Source organism: Schistocerca cancellata, chromosome 8 (assembly GCF_023864275.1).
Source record: "Schistocerca cancellata isolate TAMUIC-IGC-003103 chromosome 8, iqSchCanc2.1, whole genome shotgun sequence".
Lineage (NCBI taxonomy): Eukaryota > Metazoa > Arthropoda > Insecta > Orthoptera > Acrididae > Schistocerca > Schistocerca cancellata.
Window position 1 is genome coordinate 343,773,846 of NC_064633.1, and position 14,202 is coordinate 343,788,047.

The 14,202-nt window shown below is 43.4% G+C and overlaps 1 protein-coding gene across 1 annotated transcript in view; it reads left to right on the top strand.

Annotated features, from left to right (window-relative positions):
- The window catches only part of LOC126094668 (lipase 3-like), an 82,015-nt gene that overhangs the window by 25,237 nt on the left and 42,576 nt on the right, over positions 1-14,202 (top strand). Inside the window, exon 2 of the mRNA XM_049909178.1 lies at positions 8,396-8,591. Coding sequence (XP_049765135.1) covers positions 8,396-8,591 — 196 coding nt within the window. The remainder of the gene's footprint in view (positions 1-8,395; positions 8,592-14,202) is intronic.

Here is a 14,202-nt window from a genome sequence, read left to right on the forward strand (position 1 = left end):
ACACAGTGTTCGCAGCACGTTCTGCCTGGTCACGTACATCATGTGGATTCGATGAGCAGATGCTAACATTATTTATTTATCTGGTTTAATGACTGGCAGTGACTGAAGCTAAACCTAAAATACACTCCTGGCAATGGAAAAAAGAACACATTGACACCGGTGTGTCAGACCCACCATACTTGCTCCGGACACTGCGACAGGGCTGTACAAGCAATGATCACACGCACGGCACAGCGGACACACCAGGAACCGCGGTGTTTGCCGTCGAATGGCGCTAGCTGCGCAGCATTTGTGCACCGCCGCCGTCAGTGTCAGCCAGTTTGCCGTGGCATACGGAGCTCCATCGCAGTCTTTAACACTGGTAGCATGCCGCGACAGCGTGGACGTGAACCGTATGTGCAGTTGACGGACTTTGAGCAAGGGCGTATAGTGGGCATGCGGGAGGCCGGGTGGACGTACCGCCGAATTGCTCAACACGTGGGGCGTGAGGTCTCCACAGTACATCGATGTTGTCGCCAGTGGTCGGCGGAAGGTGCACGTGCCCGTCGACCTGGGACCGGACCGCAGCGACGCACGGATGCACGCCAAGACCGTAGGATCCTACGCAGTGCCGTAGGGGACCGCAGCGCCACTTCCCAGCAAATTAGGGACACTGTTGCTCCTGGGGTATCGGCGAGGACCATTCGCAACCGTCTCCATGAAGCTGGGCTACGGTCCCGCACACCGTTAGGCCGTCTTCCGCTCACGCCCCAACATCGTGCAGCCCGCCTCCAGTGGTGTCGCGACAGGCGTGAATGGAGGGACGAATGGAGACGTGTCGTCTTCAGCGATGGGAGTCGCTTCTGCCTTGGTGCCAATGATGGTCGTATGCGTGTTTGGCGCCGTGCAGGTGAGCGCCACAATCAGGACTGCATACGACCGAGGCACACAGGGCCAACACCCGGCATCATGGTGTGGGGAGCGATCTCCTACACTGGCCGTACACCACTGGTGATCGTCGAGGGGACACTGAATAGTGCACGGTACATCCAAACCGTCATCGAACCCATCGTTCTACCATTCCTATACCGGCAAGGGAACTTGCTGTTCCAACAGGACAATGCACGTCCGCATGTATCCCGTGCCACCCAACGTGCTCTAGAAGGTGTAAGTCAACTACCCTGGCCAGCAAGATCGCCGAATCTGTCCCCCATTGAGCATGTTTGGGACTGGATGAAGCGTCGTCTTACGCGGTCTGCACGTCCAGCACGAACGCTGGTCCAACTGAGGCGCCAGGTGGAAATGGCATGGCAAGCCGTTCCACAGGACTACATCCAGCATCTCTACGATCGTCTCCATGGGAGAATAGCAGCCTGCATTGCTGCGAAAGGTGGATATACACTGTACTAGTGCCGACATTGTGCATGCTCTGTTGCCTGTGTCTATGTGCCTGTGGTTCTGTCAGTGTGATCATGTGATGTATCTGACCCCAGGAATGTGTCAATAAAGTTTCCCCTTCCTGGGACAATGAATTCACGGTGTTCTTATTTCAGTTTCCAGGAGTGTATTTGAAGATGCTTTTGAAGCGCCCTGTGTACTGTCCTACGAGGGATATGCAATTTCTGTGAGGCCTTCTGAATAGACTTTTGTGGTTAACGCTCGTAACATTCAGTATTTCTATCCTACGGTTTATGCTAGCGAATATGGTGTATCTATCCTACATTTTATGCTAGCGTGTATGGTGTTTCGAATACAAACTACGTGTAGTTACGAAGTTGTAAGACTTAAGCGCAAACGACTGAGAGAACGTTTGCCTTACTGTGGTCAGAAGCTTTCTGTACTTGTTACTGTGAACTCGTTTCAGTACATCACTTCACGCTTTGCGTCGTTTTTTCTCGATCTAACAGTCTACACTGAAGTCCTTTAAGCTGATATATTACAATAAGAGCTTCTCGAGGTGTACAAAGTTAATTGTTCTACATTCCTCGGAAGTCGGATTATTTACTGGGTTTATTAAATATCACTTGGAGCATCACATACTTTCAGACTTCATGGACTGCTGAAAATACCTGTGAAGATCAATGTTACTCTTAAAATAAAGGTCATCCTACTACAGCAGTCACTAAATATTACTAGCGAAAAAATTAAATAATTCAGGAGTTCAATAGTTAAACGAAGAACTTCAAAAAAACCATTAAGTTGATGCAATTTTGTAAAGATATTATGAAATGTGAACGTTGCAACTGATTAGTTCCCATTACTTTTGGGTCACCAATCGCATTTCAGGAACTTATCCTTGTTTTTCTTTTAATATTACGTTTAGGATTGAAACATCGCAGTTACCTTACCAAACATTCTAATGCTTCGTCTGAGTAAATCGGCTAGTTGACAGAACTACTGGTCGTTGGACAGTTTTCCACGACTTTCTACAGTAACTGTAACAAGGAGCCCAGACTCTTTTATGACACACAGCAAGAGGAACACTTTTCACATCTATAGTCTGATTAAAATTACTTGTTGGTTGACGCTTAAAAAAATGCTCTGATTCAGTCAGAGTGTTCAACGTCACGATAGACCTGTTCGCCATTATCAAACTGCGGCAGTTCACTGTCAATTTCTTGTCCGGCTTTGTTTCTTGAAGTGTTTGGAATCATGAATTCCGATTCCTGGGCTTGCCCCTTTTGTTTCTCATTTCATCAGACATGATAACACACACACAACGATGCTAACGAAATACACACCTTTCATACACAGCACTAACCAAACACTAACGTTTCCTTTCGCATAAATTATTATCATCACAGAGATCGGACAACGTTAGATAAGCGTCGTACATTAGGCCGACATTTTTGGGTACAGGAAATCATCGTAGCGATTGGTCCTGGAAAATCGTAAATATAAGCATGTAACGTACGTTGGAGACATAATGTGGAGGTTAAAATGCGTGCCTGACGTGTAAGAGATCGTGGTTTTAGATCTCGTTATACGCTTTGAAATATTGTATTTCTAGATCTTATCAAAATGACTTGTATTTTCGTTTTTATTTAACAAAATGGTTTAAATGTATTTTTTTATTTCTCATAGTTCGTCGAGTCATTGTCATAATCATAGTGACTTTTATTTGTTCTTACTTTTTATTCCTATCATTTTTTATTCGTTCGTAATATGTATGTATCGCCTATAACTCGTAAGCAGGAAAGCTCATCGGTCGGTAACGTGGTAGCTCGTGTAGCCAGTTGAGGATAGTTTCAGATAACCAGTGGAAGCCGAAAATTAAAGTTTACTTTTAGCACTCAGAAATTTTCCCCCTTGAGTTTCCTCGTAAAAGTTAGCTTTAATCACCGTGATCAAATCAAGTGTGATTAACAGTTCTGCCGCAGGTTGTTGACCTCTGTTTTCTCGGATACAATGCACATTACGAGTTTGTGTGTATGTTAGCACACGAGTTTAAAATCAGAGCTACAAAACGCGTCGCCTGCAGCAGTTCAGTCATTGGTCACATAAAATCAGCTGCTGACAGAGCATCTCGCGTTCCCGTCATACGTCACGGAAGCCGCTTCCAACAATGCTCCGCATTACATGTTAGGTATCAGCATTAGTCAAGTGATCTGCCGCGTTTACGGGATGACAGTTGCTGAGCTACATGAGAAAAACGTAAATTATTTACAAACTACGGCGTGCACATACTTTAATGATGTGGCGCAGACGAGTAGCGAAATTCTGCACGGTGCGCTCAAGTGTCGGAATATCGATGCTGTCGATGACCTCCTGAATGGTGCATGGGGGCTTAATTATTAAAAATAAATGCAATAATTTTAATTTTAGTAGCTGTGTGTCCGGTTACGAAGTCTCGTAACCGGTTGGCCCTGAGCAGCATCAGTACGCAATCTGACTGCATAAAATAACAATAAAGAATGAAGGGAAATTTCCGTTAACACAATTCATCAACTAAGTCCCCCGCAACTATAAAAGCTACGAAACAAAGCACAAGTGTAACTGTTCTGTGTGTGGTACTGTGACTCAACGTACATGTATCTGACACGGTTCTTCCTCAATACGACAAGAAACTTTAAACACCATTTACAATGAACTAAATGAAAAACCAGAAATACTATAATTGCACATAGAAACCAGAATTACAAGCCTAATACATGAACACGAGCCAGATGCTTTGTTGACTGAACCTGTGACCAATAGGCATTGTTATTTAGGAAATTTGAAATAAATTTTTGTTACCTCCATATATATATTGACGAAAAATACACTGTGATCATTGCAACATCTTCAATATATACATTACACCAACCGAACACCATCTGCTCTCTCGCCCAACAGAACAATAACTGCACACGACATGCTCTCAACTAGTACTGCTCTCGACATCCTCTCAACAAGCATTGCCCACGGCAACCTCTGAACTACTACTGCCCTCGACATTCTCTGAACGACTACTGCGCCAGTGGAGGCGGCGGAATAATACTCTTTGGCGCAATCTCTGGCGCTGTGACTCAGTGTAGCCACCTTTCAATGGCTGTTTTCAGCTCAGCAATGGTTTTGGGGTTATTGCTGTACACTTTCTCTTTAACACAGCCCCACAAAAAGCAGTCGCATGTGTTCAAATCCGCAGAATATTGGCGAAATCAGGGTCACTTTGGATAATGGAGGTGAAATCGTCTACCAATACCGCCACGTACCGTTCGGTAGTCACCGTGCATTCAAGGAGTATCGCACCGATTATTCCGTGATTGGACACTGCACACCACACAGCTACCCGTTGAAGGTGAAGAGACTTCTCGATCGTGAAGTGCAGATTCTCAGTCCCCCAAATGCGCCAATTTTGCTTATTGGCAAACCCATCCAAATAAAAGTGGGCTTCATTGCTAAACCAAACCACACTTTCCCACCACGCCCCACAGCCAACAGTGCAGTTAGAACGTCCCTGGGCATACCGTTCACAAGCTATGACGATTTTATTTCATAAAGTTCAATAATTGTCACCCTGTATTGGTCCCTCATAACAAAGCGGTTGTTGCGGGAAATGAAACGGCGGACGCAGCAAGTAAGGAGGCGTGTAAAATTGGAAATTTGTGGTAAGATCTTATGGGACCAAACTGCTGAGGTCATCGGTCCCTAAGCTTACACACTACTTAATCTAACTTACACTAACTTACGCTAAGGATAACACACACACCCATGCCCGAGGGAGGACTCGAACCTCCGACGGAGGCAGCCACGGAGGAGGCGTGTCGTGATCCTCAGTGACATCCTCCTGCATGCTATCACTTTGCTGTTGAGGTACAGAGTCATGCATCGATTGGAAGACGAGTGGCTAGAAGTGACAAATAATAAGCTACGTCTATTAAAGCGCACTACGCCGCCGTGGCGTAGCTCCTTTCAGCCGCGAAGACGGGATAAGGTCCTCCTAACTCGTCCTCGCATACACCACAGTCGTCTGAGTGCATGCTTCCTGCTCCGGCGAGAGGACTCCCCAGTGTGTGGTGCTTGTGGAGTACAGACCACCGTGCGCCACATTTTACTAGACTGTGTTTTATTTTAGTGTCAGAACGTAGCTACAGATTTGCCGACGGATCTGCCCTCTATTCTGACACTGAAACGAATGTGGTTAGAGTTTTAAGGTTGGGATCCGTCCAACTTGCTTCCAAAAATTTTAGGGAGACGTTCTTAATATGTTAACATGATGACTCGCTCACCCATGTTTGTTTTAGTCCGCCAATTCATATCCCTACGACCCTCTGCCGTTGTTTTAGCTACTCTATCGTTTTACTTCTGTTTCCATCCTAGGTGTAGCACCTGCGGCGTGTTATATGGAGTGATTGTCCGGATCAACGCGAGTGAAGTAGGAGTGAGTGAGAGAGAGTGAGTTTGCCAACGTTTTTAGCCCTTCTACCCCTATATAGTAGTAGTAGTAGTAGTAGTAGTAGTAGTAGTAGCTTTATTCATCCGTAGATCTCTTTTAACAAGGATATATGACATGTCAAAGTATTTACAAGTTTAGACCAATTTGAAATAATCTAATTCGTATACACATGTATTTACAGATTTCTAGTTAGAGACAATCATTAGATTTACTCTTGGTGAACAATACTTTTTTTCACAAATAACCTATTAAATAATGTAATCCCACAGTGTTCACTCACATCGCAATATCAGTCAGTGCACACACTACATACACATTGTTTCACAGCACTTCACTCACTACAGACACACACACACACACACACACACACACACACACACACACACACACACATACACACATTATCACCAACTTAAGCACCCAACGTAAATTTGTAGAACGAAAGACTTTTCGTGGAACACATTTATTTTTAAAATGATGAAATATTAATGACATTTAGTGTGTGTGTGTGTGTGTGTGTGTGTGTGTGTGTGTGTGTGTGTGTGTGTGTGAGAACCAATGACGAAGGAATTCGTGGTGCATCGCTAGTGCTACTCAACTTCTTCTCAGATAAGAAAGCTAACTATTGACAGCAGTGGTTGACACTTGATACAAAATGTACTTTCCCTGAATAACTTCTCTCCATTGCGCCACTTGCTTCACCTGCCCACTGCAACACCATTTAAAACCAACCAAGTTAAAATGTGCGCTACGATTACTGTTGGTGAATCACTTGATTGCTGCACTTCTTACTTCTGAACTGGTAGAAATTGTAAGACTTCAGGATGCTAATGGTTTGCGTCTGACCACAGCCACTAATAGTAATACTTATTTACTTACTCACTGGTCATACCGGACTCGAGAGTCCATTACCGCAGCAACGTATTTTCGCCATCTTCCCCTGTCTTGGGCTATTTCCTTCCATTCCCCTTCAATACCTAGGCTCCTCATATCAACCTTCACATTGTCCTCCCATCTACGCCTCGGTCTCCCCACAGGACGTTTTCCTTCTAGGTGCCCTACCAGTACTCTGCGCGCTGCCCTGCCCTCATCCATTCGAGCTGCGTGACCCGCCCATCGCAGCCTACGTGGTTTAATAATACTGATTATGTCAGGGCTTGAATAGAGTTCGTGAACCTCTTCGTTATCCAGTTTTCGCCACTCTCCACTAATGTCATCCCTTTTTGCCCCGAAAATGTTCCTCAAAATTTTGTTTACAAATACTCGAAACTGCTTTTCATTTTGCACAGTGAGAGACCAAGTCTCACACCCATACGGCATAACTGGTAGAATAAAAGTTTTGTATATTCTAATCTTTAAATTCCTAGACAATATCCGTGATGAAAGTAATCTATTCAGTGAGAAGTAGCACGCATTTCCCGCCCGTAATCTCTTCAGTTCGGATTCAATCTCATTTCTCGAAGTGATGTCCACGCCTAGATACTTAAATGTGTTCACTTTTTCAAACTGCATGTCTCCAACTCTTAACATTTCCTGATCTACTGCTGTTGGCATTCTAGTAGTAATCAGGTATTTAGTTTTGTCTTCACTTATCCTTAGACCTACATCTTCACTAGCCTTGACTAACGCATTCGCATTTGCTGTTACAGATTCTTTTCTATCGCTAATGATGTTTAGATCATCTGCATACCCTAATATCTTAATATTTCCATTTAACTCCACACCCTCTGAATTATCTGCTGCCATTCGTACAATATATTCTAGGACTAAATTAAAAAGTAGCGGAGACAGGGCATCTCCCTACTTAAGTCCGTTCTTTAATACAAATTCCCACGCGTACTCTACCTTTTGTGTTTTTCAAACTCGCTTCTATAAGTCTAACATACTTCTTTGGTATTCCAAGTTCCAAAAGAAATCTGTACAATTTTGACTGCAATACTGAATCATATGCTTTTGTAAAATCTATGAAAAGATTATGAATTGGTTTATTGTATTCACATTTCTTTTCCAAAATTTGACGCAGGGTGAATATTTGGTCTATAGTTGATCTGTTCCTCCGAAAGCCGGCTTGGTAATCCCCCACAATTTCATCTGCATATGTTGTAAGCCTCCTTAGCAGAATATTCGAGAAAATTTTGGAACATACTGGTAATAGCGATATCCCTCTATAATAGTGCTGTGTACAGCACTGTGGTAGCCCTTACGTAGTTACTGCTGTGTACTACCTGCAACTTGGAGAAGATATTTTCTTGAGATACTTAGAATTTGTTACGTATATGTCTCACTTTATCATCAGCGATGTAGGGGCAATGCACAACATACCTGTGTAGTGGGTGGACTATGTGAGGAACCTGTAAGCTCCATCGCATTAAGAAAAAGTATTAATAACTTATAGAATCAGTATTAGGGTCTTACAAAATTGTGATAACAGTAATGATTTTTTGAAAATGATTTAGTTTCGTGACTGAAACTGACTCGAATCGTTTAGTTTTAACCCGCCATACGAGTATGAACTACCTGGAACTTGTCCGTGTGCAGGCGCAGCTCCTGAGGAAGTACGGCTACCCGGTGGAAGAGCACTTCGTGACGACGGCGGACGGCTACATCCTGCGCATGTTCCGCGTGCCGTCCAGCCCCAAGGCGAGCGGGGGCTCCGGCTTCCCCATCCTGGTGATGCACGGACTGCTCGCCAGCTCCGCAGATTGGGTCATCATGGGTCCTGGCAAGGGCTTCGGTAAGTGGCGGTGACCATCAGCTCACCTCGGACTGGCGTATGTGTAGAATGTTGAAGAAACAATGATAATGTTGGCCTAGTTACAGCATGTACGTTTGGTATCCTACTGGATAGCGATGGGAACTGAAATCGATAAACTTCCCGTGGTCGGTACGTATTTCAGAAATTGAAGACGAAATGGGAAACGCTAAGAGCGACAAAATTGGATACTTTCATAGTTGCCCTGTAAATTCTGAGTGTGCCATGGCTAATAACTTGAGACTGGTTCGAAGTACTAGATAAAACTTGTAACCTCCCAACAGAAAAATTATATAATAACCTCCCAACAGTAAAAATATAATTATATAATTCACATTCTGCGTAACCTACCAACAGATAAATTCCGAAACCTACCAATAATACAATGTGACTAATCTCTCAATAAAATTGTGGCTCACTTATAACCTTTCAATAATTGACTGTGAATTTAAACTAGTAAATGTGGACGTCAGCAGTGCTGCGTCATGGCCCTGAAAGATCATACTGAATAAATCGGGAATTCTTACCTCAGTAATGTCGCCGGATAACGCATATATATCTGCTCTTATAATAAATTTTTCTGGCACAGCCCAGTGCAATGTTGGCCGATAGATTTGTCATGTATAAAAGGGAAAAACTGATTTTTCTTTACAATAATCCGGATGACCATGGATTGGAGAAATTAGTAAATTCTTTAAATTGAGATGAATGATTGTCAAAAGTCAATTTTTATAAAAAAGATTATTATTAAGAGATTTTTTTAAACATTTACATGGGACTTGATATAACAATACTACATATGCGCGAGGCTGCTTTTACCTTATATTATAACGCTCAGGCTCCGCCATCGCTCCCCACGACTGGCCCAGCCAACACGATACATCAGACTGCTCGCTACTACTTACTACTACTGCTACACAGTTCGTACTGCAGTCAACACTGCTCTTTGGTCTGAGATTCTCTTATAGCTTACATATCGCAGGCAGCGCGTGAGCAATCCATAGAAATTACATCTACTCGAGTGCGCTAGCAAAAAATTCCTTAGTCATGGACCTCTTACGAACTCCTTGTATGTTGTATGTTGTAAGTTAACCAGGGACCAGGAAACGACGGAGAGGCTCCATCCCCACCACAGCCACAGTGGTCCACAACCCCACGACGACTATGGCAGTCCACTTCATCTCTCCGCCGCCCCACACCGAACCCAGGTTATTGTGCGGTTCGGCCCGCGGTGGACCCCCCGGGAACGTCTCAACCCAAAAGAGTGTAACCCCTATGTTTACGTGGTAGAGTAATGGTGGTGTACGCGTACGTGGAGAACTTGTTTGCGCAGGATTCGCCGACATAGTGTAACTGAGATAGAATAAGGGGAATCAGCCCACATTCGCCGAGGCAGATGGAAAACGGCCTAAAAACCATCCACAGACGCCGGTACACCGGACCTCGACACAAATCCGCCGGGCGGATTCGTGCCGGGGACCAGGCGCGCCTTCCCGCCCGGGAGCTGTGCGTTAGACCGCACGGCCAATCGAGTGGGCTAAACTCCTTGTACTTCAGAACACTTCCACTAGATTTAAGCCAGATTTTGCCAGCAGCTGGAATTTTGTGCTGCTAGTGCGTTGTACCTTCGTCCGTGACAAGACAGTGAAGGTGTTTTCCAACAGAGCACAGTGCGTAGCAGGCCAGCGCTTTACGTCAGCGTGACAGTCCTATTGGCTCTGGTCGAGTCTAATAGGTTGTACGCTGCGTTCTGCTAAGGTAATTGCTGTAATTCAGGTACAGTTCGTATGCAAAACAGTTACCAGGTGCGCTAAAAAGTTAACAGTGCATTTCATTGCGGAGGAAGATGAACCGTTAACTGACGCTGTGTCTGTAGATACCTGTACATGGGACTTGGTCAATTGAGACGTCATTTGTAGTAATGCTAGTAATAAAAATATAATAATTTACCTAGATATTGACAATAATACTATATTTCTAATTTGATGACAACGCTGTTTTATAATATATTAGAAAAATGGGTTATAAAAATGTATACTTGAAAATATTACCAGCAGAAGCGATAAATGATTCCAATAAAAACAATTAACAATGAATGAACAAATGAAGGGCAAAATATGATTTTTTAAATGTAATCGGTTGCCTAAGCTAAGAGAATTTCATTTTACTTAAATTACTTGTTAGTAGCCTGCTCTTCCATGTAATTCAAAAGCGACGTGGACTGATGACGAATAAATACAAAATATGGTTTCAGCCTCTCTTCAGCGTCGGGAAAGTGATTATTAATCAGTATGTCCGACACACCCTCGTCCTCTCGGATCAGAAACATATTGCTGACTGTTTAACTGCGTTTCGCAAAAGTCGGAAGAGAATAATTCCCCTTCTTGATAGCCAGTTATTTGTTTTTTAAATCCCTGAGCTAGCAGGACAGAACGGATGAGGTTACGTTTGTGGAAAGGGCCCAAAATAAGTTACTGTCAGTTGTACTCAACGTGTAAACTTTATTTGTTAAAACACACAATCACACAAGCAAGGATCACAAACTTTCAAGGTTTTAACGAAAGACCTCCTTTGATTTAATTTAGATCGCCTGAAGGCCACATCGAAAATCCAAGGCACAAGGCCTAAGCAAGGAACTGAGGTACAGGAGTTGTTCTGGAGGTTTCGCTTCTTTAGAAAAAAAATTTTTATCTTCAATATAAATAGGCTGACAGCCTTAACTAAAAATTTTCCCATAGAACTCGGCTGAAGGCCACACACTAATCAAGGACAGTGTTGCGGCTTAAGGCCGAGACAAAGATTTCAATGTTTAATCTAAATGGGCTGAAAAATCGGCTGAAGGCCGCATATAAACAAAGCAATTTAACGGCGTACGGCCTAGGAAGAACTGCTTTCAATTTGAAAAGGCTGAAGGCCTCAACCTTAAAACATTTCGTGTAAAACTCGCCTGAAGGCCTCGTACTGAAGAATAGCAATCTTATCACTTAAGGGCAAGACAAGGATTTTGAATTTTTAATTTAAGAGAGATTAAAACTCGGCTAAAGGCCACACACCACCCAGAAAACAATTTTACGGCTAAAGGCCTAAAGGGAAGAGCTTCTAAACTTCAACTAAAATAGGCTAGAGGCTTTATCCTAAAATGCTTCACATAAAACTCGGCTGAAGACCACATATGAAACCCAAACAATCTCACAGCTTAAAGCCTAGACAAAGTAATTTGCAGTTGTTAATTTAAGCTGGAAAACTCAGCTGAAGGCCACATACCAACTAGAAAATATTTCTTACGGCTTAAGGCCTAAACAAAATTTTTCAACTTTTGATTTGAAAAGGCTGAAAACTCAGCTGAAGGCCACTTACCAACTTGAAACAAATTTACGGCTTAAGGCCTAAGAAGAAAAACCTTGCAATTTTAATAAACTAAAACTCGGCTGAAGGCCACACAGGGTACTTAAGACTAAAAAGGAAATCACTATGTAAAACACAAGGAGCGGCGCTCAGAAGGTTCCAAGGGTAAGCCTGCGAAGTAACACTAACGCACGTTTAGGTGAGACAGGCAGCCAGACCGACAACCTCTTAGTCGGAAGTCAACCCAACCGAGGGCCAGCCGACGGACCACCCAACAAGATCAGTTCTGCTCCATCCAAACAGCAAAACGACAACAAGATGTCAATAGCATGACGTTTTGGACACTGGTGCCCAATCCATCCAAGTCAGAATAAACGCCCAAAACTACCAATACACCTCAGCTGTCTAGCTACACGCCGTGCTGGACAGCATCGACACTACGAGTAAAATACGCTGCCGAAAATTACGTCAACGGCCAGAAGGCATAAGATATCGCGGGTACACTTCATTAATGAAGGAATAAATTAAATTAAGTTAAACACCACAGAGGAAGACGGCTGCAATTCAAGCCGACTTCAATGAACACACGTTGTTGCTAGAGGGAATCTTCCAGAAAGTGGCAACCAGGATCAAACGAAGAGATGTGATAGCAGTTGAGGCTTGATAGTAGGTTAAGGGAGCACTCAACTTTAGTGTCCAGGGTCGGTGGACGCCGAACTTCGTAACCCTCGCAAGAAGCGCCTCACAACCTCAAACGCGCATGCACGCCGCCACCGGCTCCGACCTGACTACGCACCACAGAGACTTCCTCGCTGCTCTGCCCCAACCGACCGACTGCCACACACAGCACACCCAGAAAATATATTCGTGACACCAAAGATAGTATAGCAGTACTAGTATCGATACATGCTGCTGCTGCCAGTCACGGAGAGATGACAGCAAAGTTATGGCGGTAACCGAAGAAAAAATAAGATACAACTGGACTGAAACCAATGATAAAAAACAAGGCATGACGCGAGCCAGCCACGCCTCAGTAAACACGCGTCAGTAAACCCAGACATTTCTTTTTCCCGACGCGATCCATCAGTACTGTACAGTACATTGGCAGTTCTGTTACAGTAACAACACGATAAATACTCATCTCAGACGTCATGTGTGGACTGAATAGCTGATACGCTTAAATGCGCGGCGTATTTGAATTTTGCGTCCCTGCTGGCGTAAAAAGCCCTGTTCTGCTCCTAGGGAAACCTGGTTTTACCAGTGTGTTAGTAACTTTGTCCGTGACATAGGAAAGCTGAATATGCCAAACACGTCTGATGTCGGTGGTAAACACGTTACAACCTGTTCGTTTCCTACAACCAGCAAGCAGTAGTACATTCTACTGCATTTCGGTGATTGTCGATGTGAATCTTTTGTATCCAGTGCTTTATGTCAAAAAAGGAAAGGCACGATTAAAACATCAAGAAGAATACTGAGCTTCAATTCAAGGAAAGCCGTTTGTAACAAACAAAGTGGCGATTGATGCTCAGAAGGAATCGCCACGATGTGACGTAAGTTCCAACCAATACAATGTAACTGTGTATTGTGCAACATAATTAAATAAACCAATAAAACAAAATATGGTGTAATTTTGGGGTATAGCTGCATGATCATCCGATCGTACAAAATATTCGTCGCCCAGCACGTTAACTACTGAAGAGAGAGAGGATAATCTATTTTCTTGACGTGAAGTAGAGGAAATTTTATTTACCATTGTGTAAATGATGTCAATACGTACTCTTTATAAGTGACCTAAGGCTGTGCACATTCTCCTTGGAAGTGAAGCATGGTACTTACATTTTTCTGCGTTGGTCACTTATTTATTTACCATTACTCTTTTCGATGATTCGCACCATTACCTTCCAAGAAGAGAATTGCTTAGTTGCGTAGCTGGTGTTAGTAAAGAGCACAAACGCCTGTACACAGCAGAAGATCACGGATAATGTAAGTAATTTTGCGTCTTTTGCTGTAGATTTTTTTAGGAAGGACTTTTTCAAGTTCAAAACATGAATTTGTGATAGCAAATTGCAGTTACAGGGGCAGCAGAGTCATAAGAAAGACTGCATACTGATACTTTTTGTAAGTTCTCTCCACTGTACGTTATGTTTACACTGTCACTTCAGAGTTGTTGTACATGTTATACATCTGCTTGCTTATCTTTGTATCCAATGTAAACAAGCATATCTGTAAATGTACGATATCTTTAAAC